Source organism: Melanostigma gelatinosum, assembly GCF_949748355.1.
Source record: "Melanostigma gelatinosum genome assembly, chromosome: 1".
Lineage (NCBI taxonomy): Eukaryota > Metazoa > Chordata > Actinopteri > Perciformes > Zoarcidae > Melanostigma > Melanostigma gelatinosum.
Window position 1 is genome coordinate 7306735 of NC_136634.1, and position 12452 is coordinate 7319186.

The 12452-nt window shown below is 43.1% G+C and overlaps 1 protein-coding gene across 1 annotated transcript in view; it reads right to left on the reverse strand.

The window, feature by feature from the left end:
* Window positions 1-812: 812 nt before the first annotated feature.
* Window positions 813-12452, reverse strand: part of tmem117 (transmembrane protein 117) — a 34224-nt gene continuing 22584 nt past the window's right edge. Inside the window, exons 4-8 of the mRNA XM_079292638.1 lie at window positions 11170-11269; window positions 8130-8227; window positions 5728-5887; window positions 2568-2697; window positions 813-1593 (exon numbers count right to left, since the gene is read on the reverse strand). Coding sequence (XP_079148764.1) covers window positions 932-1593; window positions 2568-2697; window positions 5728-5887; window positions 8130-8227; window positions 11170-11269 — 1150 coding nt within the window. The 3' untranslated portion in view covers window positions 813-931. The remainder of the gene's footprint in view (window positions 1594-2567; window positions 2698-5727; window positions 5888-8129; window positions 8228-11169; window positions 11270-12452) is intronic.

A 12452-nucleotide genomic window follows, 5' to 3' on the forward strand; every position in this document is an offset into this window, starting at 1 on the left:
ATAAATACTTTTTCATGCATTCACCATGACTGCGAAAACTATTTCTAAGACTTTTAAGGTTTATCTAGACATAAAGAAGCCCTGAGCTTTGGAGCAGAAGCCTCCCGTTTGCACTTCAATGGCATGTTTATACCAAGGGCAAAACCACCTTTCTGACTCGGTTGGTATTCAGTCCAGGTGCAGCAGCCACATAAGCAATGATGAGGTGGCTTATTGGTTAACTATTTGATCTTAGCTGATTGCATTTATTATCTCTGCAACTAATATCAAAGCGATGGCCTACGAATAAGTCATCAACGTACAATGACGTCATTTCAACAAGAAGTGAGAGTAAGAGGGACGTCACACGAGAATAAATTAAAATGATAAAGCCTTAGGATCAAATGAAGTAACAATTGTCTGTATGTCATGAAAGCAAATATAAGACATCACTATAGTAGACTGGAACTAGGACATCTTCCATTTTGTTGGTTATAGTATTATATACTGAATGTTTTGAAGATATTACATATCAAGGCACTAGTGTAGCAGTGATACAATAAAATCCACTTGTCGAGACTGTAGAAATACTCCTCTCATATAGGCACCAAAATAGTTTCCCGTGACAAAATTGAATTATGAAAATGCAAAATCCGAGTGAGCACCGTGTCAATTAAAAGTTTGCATTCTGTTTTAAAAGAGGTTTGTTATAAGAATTGGTGCCGTTTTAGAGGCTTTTTTAAAAAGAGTGGTTTTTTTTCAAAAATATATTCAAACAAATGCAACCGCAATCATCACTTTGTCTCTCTGTCCTGAATCTCACCAACAGATACGGTCAACTTCTGTCGCAGCTTCGTCTTTGTCCGAAGAAAAGCGTCGCTTTAAAGATCTTGAGCTCTCCTTTTCAACCTGCCCACAGTTACGTAGTTCAAAGTTTCAGGAGCTCACGAGGTCACGGAGAGAGCTTATTGACATCAAAGGAGACGGCTGGCTCCTCCTGCTCTGCGCTGTCAATCACGATGCTCGGGTGTGTCTCTTGGGTCTCCATGGAAATAGTCGAGTGCGTGGAGGGCGTCGCTCCGAAGTGCGGCCCGTCCACCGAGAGCAGCATGGGCGTTCCCGCTCGTTTCAGACTGTCGCTCATGGTCATGTGCACCTCCTCCGGCGTCACACCCATCTCCTTGCTGTACTCCGACGGCGACTTCCTCTTTATCCTCTCGTACGTCTTGTCTTGGTTTTCCGGGAATGTCTCGCTGTCCTGAAATCGCCCGAACAACCAAACGAAGAACCCGAAGAGGACGAACGCCGCCAGGCTCGGGACGAAGGCCAGGGACTTGACGTAGAGGCTGGCCCCGGTGTAGCGGCTGTGAAGGAACATGTCCCGCTCCACGTAGGTCAGGTTGCTGTCCGGGTTGATGTTGGTGGAGCGCCACTCATAAGTGAGAGTGCTGCGGTTGAAGAGGATGAGCGTTTCCGGCTCCTCCACTGTAAAGATCTTCTCCCCGGGCCCGACATACTGGCCGTACTCGTAGGGCTGGTAGAAGATCTGGTTCTTCCACATGTTAAGGTCCAAAATCAGCACAAGGAAGATGATCCCGTAGTTGAACCACTTGCCTGTAACGAGACACGTCACTTCTGTTAGATTACAAACAAGGCTATCTTTGACACGCATGCATGGTACAGATCATTTCACAGACAGGCAGATTGATGTACAGCGCAAGCCAACTCCAAACAAGATCCAGAGAGCAGAGTCAGACAGATAGACACGCCGTCACCTTCGTTCATCATGAATCCCTCACCCTTTGCATATAGCTCATGCATTAAGGCAGATCCATTTGTAGGTGCTACTTCCTCAACAGTATCTTCTAACGACATCACTACATTACCATGAGACAGCCATCTACCCAGGTTGACTGATAGCAGGCAGATGTGTCCCCGGGCATACGTGACACCTTTCCCTTCCTTTCCCCTGAGATATGCCGTTAATAAGCTTTTAGTTAAACCAATCACGTCGCGCCGGAGCCCTTTCCATAATGCTTAATGGATATGCAATGCATTAGGGTTAACAACCTTCCGCGAATCACTGAGCGTTTGAACAGCTTAACATTTAGCACGGGAACATTGGTTTTGCCTTCTCTTTCTGGTTGTGAGTCGGCATGTGCACGCAGCGGAACAAAATGGAGAAACCGGGAGGACGGTTCCGAATGGTAGATACACTCGCTCTCCGAGAACATTAAGACACGGAGATGAGAGATGAGTCTCGCACGGCGGGGAGGAATGCGAGGAACAGCAAAAAAACGCAGCCACATCAGCTACACATGTATTATGAATGGTTGCTGTGGTTTAACCATCAAACTGTTTCCCCTACGGAGGAAAAGGGGAAAGTAGAGCAGGGAAAGCATTTTTTTTGGTTCTCACAATACAATTGAGAAATAGGCCAAAGTATGAGTATGTCTCGCTTCTGGACCATTTGATTTCTTTTTACTTTACTTTGAAAATGTGTGTTAGTTGGCTTTAAGTTAAAAACTATCTAGTAATGCTGAAGATACTTGAATGAAACAATGAGATGACGGCGTGTCCGGTCGTACCTGTGATATGAATGTGGTACTCCTCTTTAAAGATGCTCTTGCAGACAGGAAGCTTGACTTTGACATGCGTTGTTGACATTCCTGGTAAATTCATATCCAGGTCACCCATGAAGTGAGGGAACTCCCAGTCCTGAAACAAACACACACACACAGCCTGGCATATAAGCTTATCTTACGACTGTGCTCATGTAGCCTCAGTTTCAGATTTAAATAACCACATTGGCTTGACAAATGTCAGCCATGTATCGTGCTTTATTGGGTGTTGAACACTGAACTTTCTCATATTAGCTGATATTAAGTCTCTGTGGAGTCACTGACTGGAGGTCAAACATGCCAGCTGCCGTAGATTGTAGACTACACTTTGTGTTTACAGGTTTGTGTGGTGTACTAATGTGTGTACTGGGATTTCAACTTGTCAAAACACATCAAGAGGTCAACCAAACTGACACGTAGAGGCTGCCCATGCCCTGTGGTGTCACGTGGCTCTTTGTGCTAGTAGGTGGTTTTATGTGGTGGCAGTCACTACTCTTGATAAGGTATCCAAAAAAAATAAAGAAATTAAAAACAAATGAAAGAATTTTTTTTTTTTTTACAGATGGCAAGAAAATTTAGAGAGCAAATGTTTCTCAAAATGTGTGTCCTGTGAAAATTATGTGTTTCCTAAACAATAATGTCAATAACTTTTTCAATGAATAGAGGAACAGTTCATATGAAAAATCACCGAATTTGAATATGTGTGTTTTTCACTGGACAGTGATGAAATTTAGAAACGTGTGCTTCACTTAGTGTGTGTTAAGAAAATGAAAAATGTACCATCTTACATCTTTCCCAAAATATTGCCTTGCAAGTCCTCTGGGGCCTGTAAATGACTCTGTACCATCTGATGTTGGAAATAGTTCCTTCAATTAAAAAAGTGTGTTATTGTAAATAAATGCCATGATTGTATTATGATAGGCTTTATTTTATAGTGACTAAACTGCTACTGTTAAAAGTGCAATACATCTATTTTTTATATATAATCTTAAAATATTAGAGTATAACTGTATTTAGTGACTTTGCATTATGAAAATGTGTTGTTAAAATGGCACAGATGAAACTAATAAAAAAAATTGAATCACACAAAGACTGATGGCAAAGAAAATTAAAATGTTTAAAAACGTTTCTTTCTACTGAGCTGACTTAATCATCTTGCAAATGAGCTTTTATCGTCTCTATTACAGGAAAAGAACACATGGTAAACGTCATTTCAGAAATTTTCATTTCTGATTAGCTCCATTTCCCCTCGGTTCCCGTTATTTGCACGGAGCTTGCTGCATCACACTACCGCACGTCTACATTGGCTGTATCCTCGTGTGATCCGGAGTCTCCCGTGCCACCATCAAGCATAACAGCTTGGTGATGGCCCCCTGGATATTAATTAAGTCCTCCACTCCTCTTCCATATCTGCAGTGTCTGTTGCTATAGCACTAACAGGCATGGCATTTACGCCATCCACCTCCCTCCCACCGAATAATGAGTCTCTGCTAAAACATATATAGAGTATACTGGCAGTGTGTATTGGCATATCATCCACAAATGTAAATGTATATTCATATGCAAAGGACATAGAAATCTGACATTCAGCTAGGAAATGCAGAAAAAACTGTCGAAATAGTAAAACCCAGCTTGGAGGCATATCCAGACAGGTCATTAATTGGAGTATTAATTAATTTGAGAACAACAACAAGCAGTTTTTCTCATGGAGGCGAGAGATTAACTACGGCAGCCCTGTGCTCTGAGATGGAGGCGAATGAAGCTGTTGCGGATGAATTTTTATTGACTGGTGGAATGTAGCGACGGGCCGACCAGCGCATGTGCCGCATAGCAGCGCAGGCTAACTTGACTCATAAATAACAGGAGTAGAAGTGCTTGCTGTACACTGTGCAGAAAATGAGAAGGGCCCGTCGTTAACAAATCCATGCGAGTGGAGAGCGATATACCGCCCAGTCAGAGGGAGAGGGAGTCGCCGGAACCAGACGTCTCGGGGAGTCAAGCGGACATGTCAAAATAGGGAACGTGTCCATCGCGTCACATCAGAGGCTTTTTCAGAAGGCTGGGAAAGCTGGCCTCAGCACGACACCAGCATTTCTGTGAGGAAATGCTCGCATAGCCCTTTCTCTCTATCTGCATCATCACAATCATTGGGTGAATGAATGAGAAAAACACCACACTGTGAGGTAATTACTGGCCGGAGCAGCCAGAAGCCCTCCTTAAAAGAATGAATTGTTTCAAGAAATAAGTCTAGAAATCACTTTTAGTTCCAACTCCAGTTCTAATAGGTATTACCATGGTAATTATAGCGGTGTCCTTGCCAGGTTTCTGTGGATTGGTGTATTTGTAACACTGGAAGATGTTCTCCCATGCAGCCTCTTGGTAATAAGCATAATCCACAGAGTAGACACGTATATTTAGGAGATACCAAATATTAGTCTTGTAGCGAGTTCTCTAATACCCACCAACAAGGCCTCGTGAAATACGTTCATTAAGTATTTGGAGAGGCCGTGTTGAATTAGGCTCGCAGTCAAGCCACATACTGGCTCCTGGCTGGAGGCGTAGAAAAAAATTCAATAAAAATAAGGCCTTCTCTCACTCTCTTTCTCTTCAATACAGATATGCGTTTGTTTTTTACCCCCAGACAAAGACATTTGCATATTCATGAGCCACTGACACAGGCTTTATTGATGTACACTCTGCTGTGGGAGAGAGGACATCGGGTTGGGGAAAAAAAAAGAGGGTGGAAAGAGAAAGTGAGGAAAAAGTCCAATCTTGTGAGTCATCATTAAAGAAAATAAACTTGGCTCACAGGGGAGTCGGGGAGGAGTGGGTGAGTTCATGGCTGAGGCCTGGGAAAGACGGATGGAAGGACTTAAAGAGAGGAGATGTAAAAGAGTAAACAACAGTTTGTATTTATCTATGTATGTGTGTGTGTATGCTTTTGTATCCATGCCAACTGAGAGTGATCAAACACCCCTCTCGCTGCTCTGTGTCGCAGTGCCCCATTGATGAATAGGAGGGGAGGGAGGAAGGGGGGGAGGGACGGGAACTGGCAAGATGGGTAGCGAAGTAAGCCAAGAAACCTCCCAGCTCCCTCTTTTTAATTGGCCTCAGGGGAGCGGTCTACCTGCATGACAATGAGAAGGTCGAAGACCAAGACGAAGGAGGCCAGAAAGGCCCTGGAGACCTCGTCGCTGGGCAGGAAGCCTCGGTTCAGGTGGTCCCAGCTGATCCAGTCAGTACTGATGACCAGAACCACTCCCGACGTCAGAGAGAAGAGCACTGTCCTGCAAGGAGAGGAGAGGCAGAAGAGAGGAGAGGATGGAGGGAAAGACGAGAGGAGGAGGAGAGGGGAGTAGAGAAAAAAAGGAAAAGAAAAGATAGGAGAGAAGAGGGTAAGGAAAAGAGGAAAAGGAGGAAGAGGAGAGGATGTAAGAAGAGAAGAGAAAGTAAGGAGAGGAGAAGAGAGGATAGAAGAAAAAGGAAGGAGAGGCACAGATGAGAGGAAAAGAGAAGAGTGGAAGGAGGGAACGGAGGTAAAGGAAACAGAGGCGAGGCAATGGGAAGACAAGAGGATGGGAGAGGGAGTAAAAAGAGGAGAGGGGATGAGTAAAGGGAAGGAAAGAAAGGGGGAGAGGCAAAGAGACAAAAGAAAAAGGAAAGATAAATCAGTGAATGACGCATATTAAAAAGACCTTGAAAAACGTTTAAATATAACTTCAAAATTTCAAACATGTGATCAGTTCATTTTGTATATCTTGGAAGACAAACAGCTCCACTTCCTCACCCACGTCAAATACAAGAACAGATAAATCAGATGAATTCAGGTTCTCTTTTCGTGGACTCAATAATGTATTGAACAACAATTTTACCTGGATTTGAAAAATGGCAGCAGATAAAGCTTCCCAGGAAGATGAATGTGCGAAACAGAAAACGGTGTCCGTTTGTGGATGCAGAGACAATGCAATTCAAAAACCCTTCTGCGTACATATTTCCATGTATTTCCACATTTAACATTGAGCCGAACTATTTCATTCACCTGCATGCAGCAATTGCTGTGTTCTTTTTTTGTTCTGCAATCCTTCACACTCTCTGAATTGTGTTTATGTCACATTGCTGTAATTCTGCATGAACTGTTCACTGGGAAAAGTGTCTGCCATCGGAGGAGAGGCTGGTATTATCCTCCACTGTGCATTGTGTCTCAGTGTCACCCAGTGATTGCTGTGCGGTTGTGTGCATTCTCCCGCCACACATCGGCTGGCTGCATTGCAGAGAGCGAATGCCAGCTCATATCCCATTTCAGCTGTGAGGGAGATGCATTTCTAGGGTTGTATTATTCCACAGTGAGATTCTTTTCCTCCTGTTTTTTTGGCACCGTCTTTTACAATTTGCCACGACATCAGCGCATATCGACAAGATGTATCCAGCAAACGCATCATATCAATCATATTTTCAGCTCTGAATTTCAAACGAAAGCTCATCAAATCCGCCATTGATTGGGAACAGTGTGAGTCGGAGCATCCGTCGATAAAATCAAGGGCTGCGGGAAAAAAAGTCAGAACAATTCGACAGCTTGCGTTCTAATCGCAGGTGAATCAATTGTGCGAAAGGAAATGTTAAACGCCGCAGACAAACAGTTCTATGTCCTGACCTCTCTGTGTAGATATCAAACTATTTCAACCGTATCCTCTTCCCCGTGTCCCTTCACTTCCTGCCATGACCCTAAAGTGAACCACCGGAGAGGAATTCGCCTGTCGCGTTTTTGACTGACAGCACTGAGCCACTTCGGTGAATGGACACCGCCGGGGCCGCGCACTGGCGGTGTAATACATCAAAACAGGGAGCGCTTTACTCGGCCGTCTAGTAATGGCCGCATCGGACATGGTTTGCAGCATTTGTTGAGCCGTTATTTAAGGGTCACAGCTTGTGGTAGGAGAAGTAAAAGGCAGGGCTATGGTTTGCCCCAGTGACCTTGCTGTGTCCATTGATTTTCACCCTGTTCTCCTAATTAAAGGTGCTGACACTGAGTGAGGGAAGATTAACACGGCTATTGACTGCGTGTAACCCTGCGACGGGCTGGAGCGACCACACGTGCACACACACACAAACACACACTACACAGCCTTCTAGGGATACGTAATGCATTTTAGTAAGTAAGTAGGTAGAGAAATTGATATGAAATCGTATGTGCATGCAGACAAAGATACACATGGTGTCATGATTACCGGTTGGTGGATTGACCACGGCCAAATTCATGATTTGGTGTTACCGTTTCAAATTTGAATTGTTATTAAAACCGTGTTTGATCAACGCCAGTGTATTAGGTAGAAGTCTGCTCCTCTGTGGAATAGTGATTCTCTCCTGTTGATAGCTGTCAGCGTAGTAGTGCAGCGTGTGTACAGTTTAGGCTATTTGTTGGTGAACAACTCCTCAAGACCCGAGCCAAGTTTGTCCCATTTCTCTTTCTAATATGTGTTATATTTTCATACGGTTTCATCTCTAACGGTCTCACGGAGTTCATCAACGTACCAGAAGAGAAAGATCCTGTTGTTGCCTTGCTTCCAGAACCTTCTGGCTGCTTTGCCCCAGTCTGGGTAGTGCTGATCCTGGAGCATCATATCTGTCACCTGCAGAAAGGGAAACAAGTACTGAATTACTTATGAAGAATGGATGTAGAGGACGTCATGCCAGTTTAGCTTAGCTTTCCATAAAGACAGAAAATAGAGGCAAACTGCAAGCCTGGCTGTGTCTAAAGGTAATATTCCATATATAAAGAACACTAATTAAAATATTGTTCCTAATCAGAGCAAAAACTGAATTGCAAAAACCCAAGTTCAGTTCAGTTGTGGCTTTACAAATGGGGTTAATGCTGCACTATTTCCTATTTCCTACTTCCTTCCTGGAAGTTACTTTAATCCATCTTTTGGTCACCAATACATTTGAATTATAAACTGTTTTATGAATATAATTATGCAAAATGGTGAACAATTCCAAATGACACAGGTTATTAACACACACAAGACAAGTGATTATATGCTATTTATGTTCAACTATTAAATAATTGATACAGAATAACACTTCATCTGTGATTAAACACTAATGAGTCTGTAATAACCTTCAATAAATATTGACTTGTTTAATTATTATTAATGTTGGTTGTACCTGTCTTTCCACTGCCTATAACAGTTGGCGATAATGTTTTCACACGATTCATCTTCATGTCATCACTAATAATAAATAGTAGAGTTTCCTAAGAGAGCGCATTATACAGGAGTATAATAATTGGCGGTATATATATAATAACTGTGTATTCTTTGAGCCGAGCCTCTGCTGCAGGAGCAAGGTCAGTTCGTCAATAAAGCGCCTCGCTGCAGTTACTGTAGCTCGTGTTGAAAAAGGGATTTGAATCAGGCGGCGTGTTCGAGACGTTTCTGCCGTTGCAGCGTTGTGGAAAAACAGACACTTCCTGTTCGCTCATCTCGTGAAGACCCACTGTAAATCTGCAAGGCGAGGGAGACACAGGGGTCATCTTCAAAGTGCCTTGTTGAATTAATCGAATGCAAAAAACCTTGTGGGTAATTTCTGGAATCAGCACTTTGACTTGGCCCAACTTTCTCACACACACACACACACACACACACACACACACACACACACACACACACACACACACACACACACACACACACACACACACACACACACACACACACACACACACACACACACACACACACACACACACACTCTCTGTCTCCCTGATTCACCTTCTCACTTGCTGTCTCCCTTCTGACCAGACTTCTACATTTCCCTTTCCCCTTCACCTCTGTTTCTTACTCCTCCCCCTCTCCTTCCACGCGCACTCTTTCTCTGCAGTATGTACTCGAGAATACTAATGTGACTGGTGAGGGAGCTTGTCAAGTTGTCTCAGCTGTGTGCATGTCGGTGCCAGAGCCCCACTCCTCCCGCCACAGGTAGTCCACTCCCGCTGGAGCTCTCCTCCTCTCTTTATGTTGACAAATGAACAGAGGTAGGTTTCTCCTCCAACACACTCTGTACCTCCCTGTGCATTCATTATTTCCTCCGACCCGTCTTCGATCAAACTGCATGTTACTCTGATGATTTGGTAGCAGATTGGACTGGATGGGCACAGGGAGCTTGTAAGGGTGTGCCTTACGACGGTTGAGAGAATACACCTGACCTAGTATTTAGTGTGTGAAGAATGGCTAAACCGTGTATCTTCCATATGATTTTAATATACTTATTAAATGAACTGTGGATGAATAAAACATTTAAGTTCAGCCTGAGCTGACAGAGGACTGTCATTGTTGCTAATTAGCTTATCTAAAAGGGTATATCCACCGTACTCCACTCTATCCTCTCAGACTTGGCTCAGTGTGGCTGCAGAGTTGGTTGTGTGAGGGTTAAATTCCGTGCATGGACAGTACAGCAGTATTCAATTCGGGTTTAATTAACTCAAAAAACAGGCTTTGGCTGATGTGAGGCATCCATGTTTGTTTGCTTTTTCGGGCACTTCCATGAGCACCAAATCGAAAAGATTAGCGCAGTTGGAAAAATGTGATAATCACGGTTGTGATTTGGATGTTTTTTACTTAAACATTTATTTACAAGTCAGAAAATACTAGTTATGGTAAATCTAATAAGACATGTACATGGCACAATGCATACTTCATCAACCACTGCTGTGCTTTGAGCTGAATGCTAATAAAACAAACATACAATTAGCAAGCTAAAGTGCTAACGCTTACAGCTAGCTAAAGTGCTAACGCTTACAGCTAGCTAATGGCTAACGTCAGATGTTACCGGATGTTAACATGCAGGCGTGTTGCATAACACTTTGGTGAGTATCATACCTCTTACTTATACTTTTACGGACCGGCAGACATTTGTCAATATCAACAACTGAACAAATCTATTAAATTTGAGAACTTAACATTGCATTAAATGAAAACACACGGTTATATTTAAGGGGTAGGAGCATATCAATATGTACTTCTTCTACTCCTTTTTGGACATACATATAATATGTATTGACTGTTTATTAAGAGTTTGCGCTATACGTTTACTGTGCATTTTTTTTGTTTATTCTTGTTTTGTTATTCGTTACATTGAAAAAAAACAATCTATCTTATCTATCTAAGATGTATTATATTTATGGGTACGGAAAATATTGTCCTTTTCATAACAGTACCAAATATTGTGTAGCATGTTGATGTAGCATAATAATGTTTTGCAATTTAGCATCTTCAACATGAGCTTTTATCTCAAAAACTTTTGACTTTGACGATTGAAACTGGTTGTTGAATTAAGAATCATCTTGTAATGAAAATACCTGTTGAACAAGTGGAAAAGTTGCCCTGTTGGAACTTGATGATAAGTTAGAGACTCACCAAAACATTAAGATTCATCATCTGGGAACCATGGATTTTTGCACATTACCAAACCATGCTGCTAGCGTGGCGCTAAAAAGATAATTGCAAGATTCAAATTCTAAATTGAATATTTCCTTTCATAAGTGCAAACTTCTCTAATGTCTTTGGAACCTCACCATCCAGGCAGTGACAAAGTCTCCCATCCACGTCCCCACCGCAGCAATCTTCATGAAGCTCTCATTCCTGATGCCCATGTAGTCCGTCACCATGTGAGGCCTGTGAGGAAAGAAGAGCAAGAGTGAAAGGGACATAAAAAATGAAGTAAATGTTATGAGGGTAGTAAAAGGAGGCAGACACGGAAAGGGGGCAACAAGACTCACAAAAAAATGAGCCAATAGAGGGAGAGTCAGAGCAGGACGAAGAGAAAACGGTCACTGCCGCTAAGTATCATGATACTAGCTGTCAGAGTAAATCAATATCAATCTGATCCTGTGAAAACAATGAGCGATGGCGCTACCTTCCGTAAAGCCCTGAGGATTGTAAACAATTTAGAACAGCGCCATGGAGTTTATGCACTAGCACCGCTTTCATTTGGCCCTGTAGTGTTTGGCAAATGATCCATTTGTTTGGCAAATTTGTCTCATGTCTCGTCAATTTCAAATCAACACTGCCCCCCCCCCCCCCCCTACTAATGCACTAGATCTGACTGAGCTCAGTTAACATCAACTGCAGCAGCACAGAAGCAAAACATAGACTAGGTCAAGACGTGCCATTAGTGAGACAATCTCACATGGAATAGTATCTGATGAGAAATGACATGCTTTCTTTTGGAGTCCTAGTTATCCCTTCATCTCTGTACAGTAAATGAAGATGAGAAAGCTTTTGTTCAGCCCCACAAACCCACACACACACACACACACACACCACATCACTCTCTTTTCTCCAGGTAATGGCGCAGGGAGAGAGGAAAAGTGGGTCAGTCGCCCCCTATATGGGACCCGTGCCGGGGAGAACAGAGGGGAGCGAGGAGGCCTGTTTGATCTCCTGGCAGCAAGTGTCTTAGAAGCTGAGTTGAGCAGGTGGGGCACCCATCACCTCCTCCCCTCAAGCCCCCCCCCCCCCACAGGTCACAATCATGAATATAATAGACGGCGATGGATAGGGCTCTGGCTGTGCTTTCAAGGGGTCGTATTTGAAGTCAATGGCTCCATTTGTCTTTGTTTCCCTCCGGTCATATTCTGGCCACCAGCAGACACCAATAAAATTGTTTTCTGTCGCACAAAGAGGCTCTGGAAAATCTCCCCTACAACCTGCTGCTGTACATTTCATTTCCTCTCTCTATAAATGCTTCATTTTCATTTAGCTGATTGCAGTTCCACGTGGCGTGCGGTTCACGTTGTAAATGAGTCGTTGTCAGACAAGTCTAAACAATCTCTTGAGCAATGGAGGGTTATTAGCT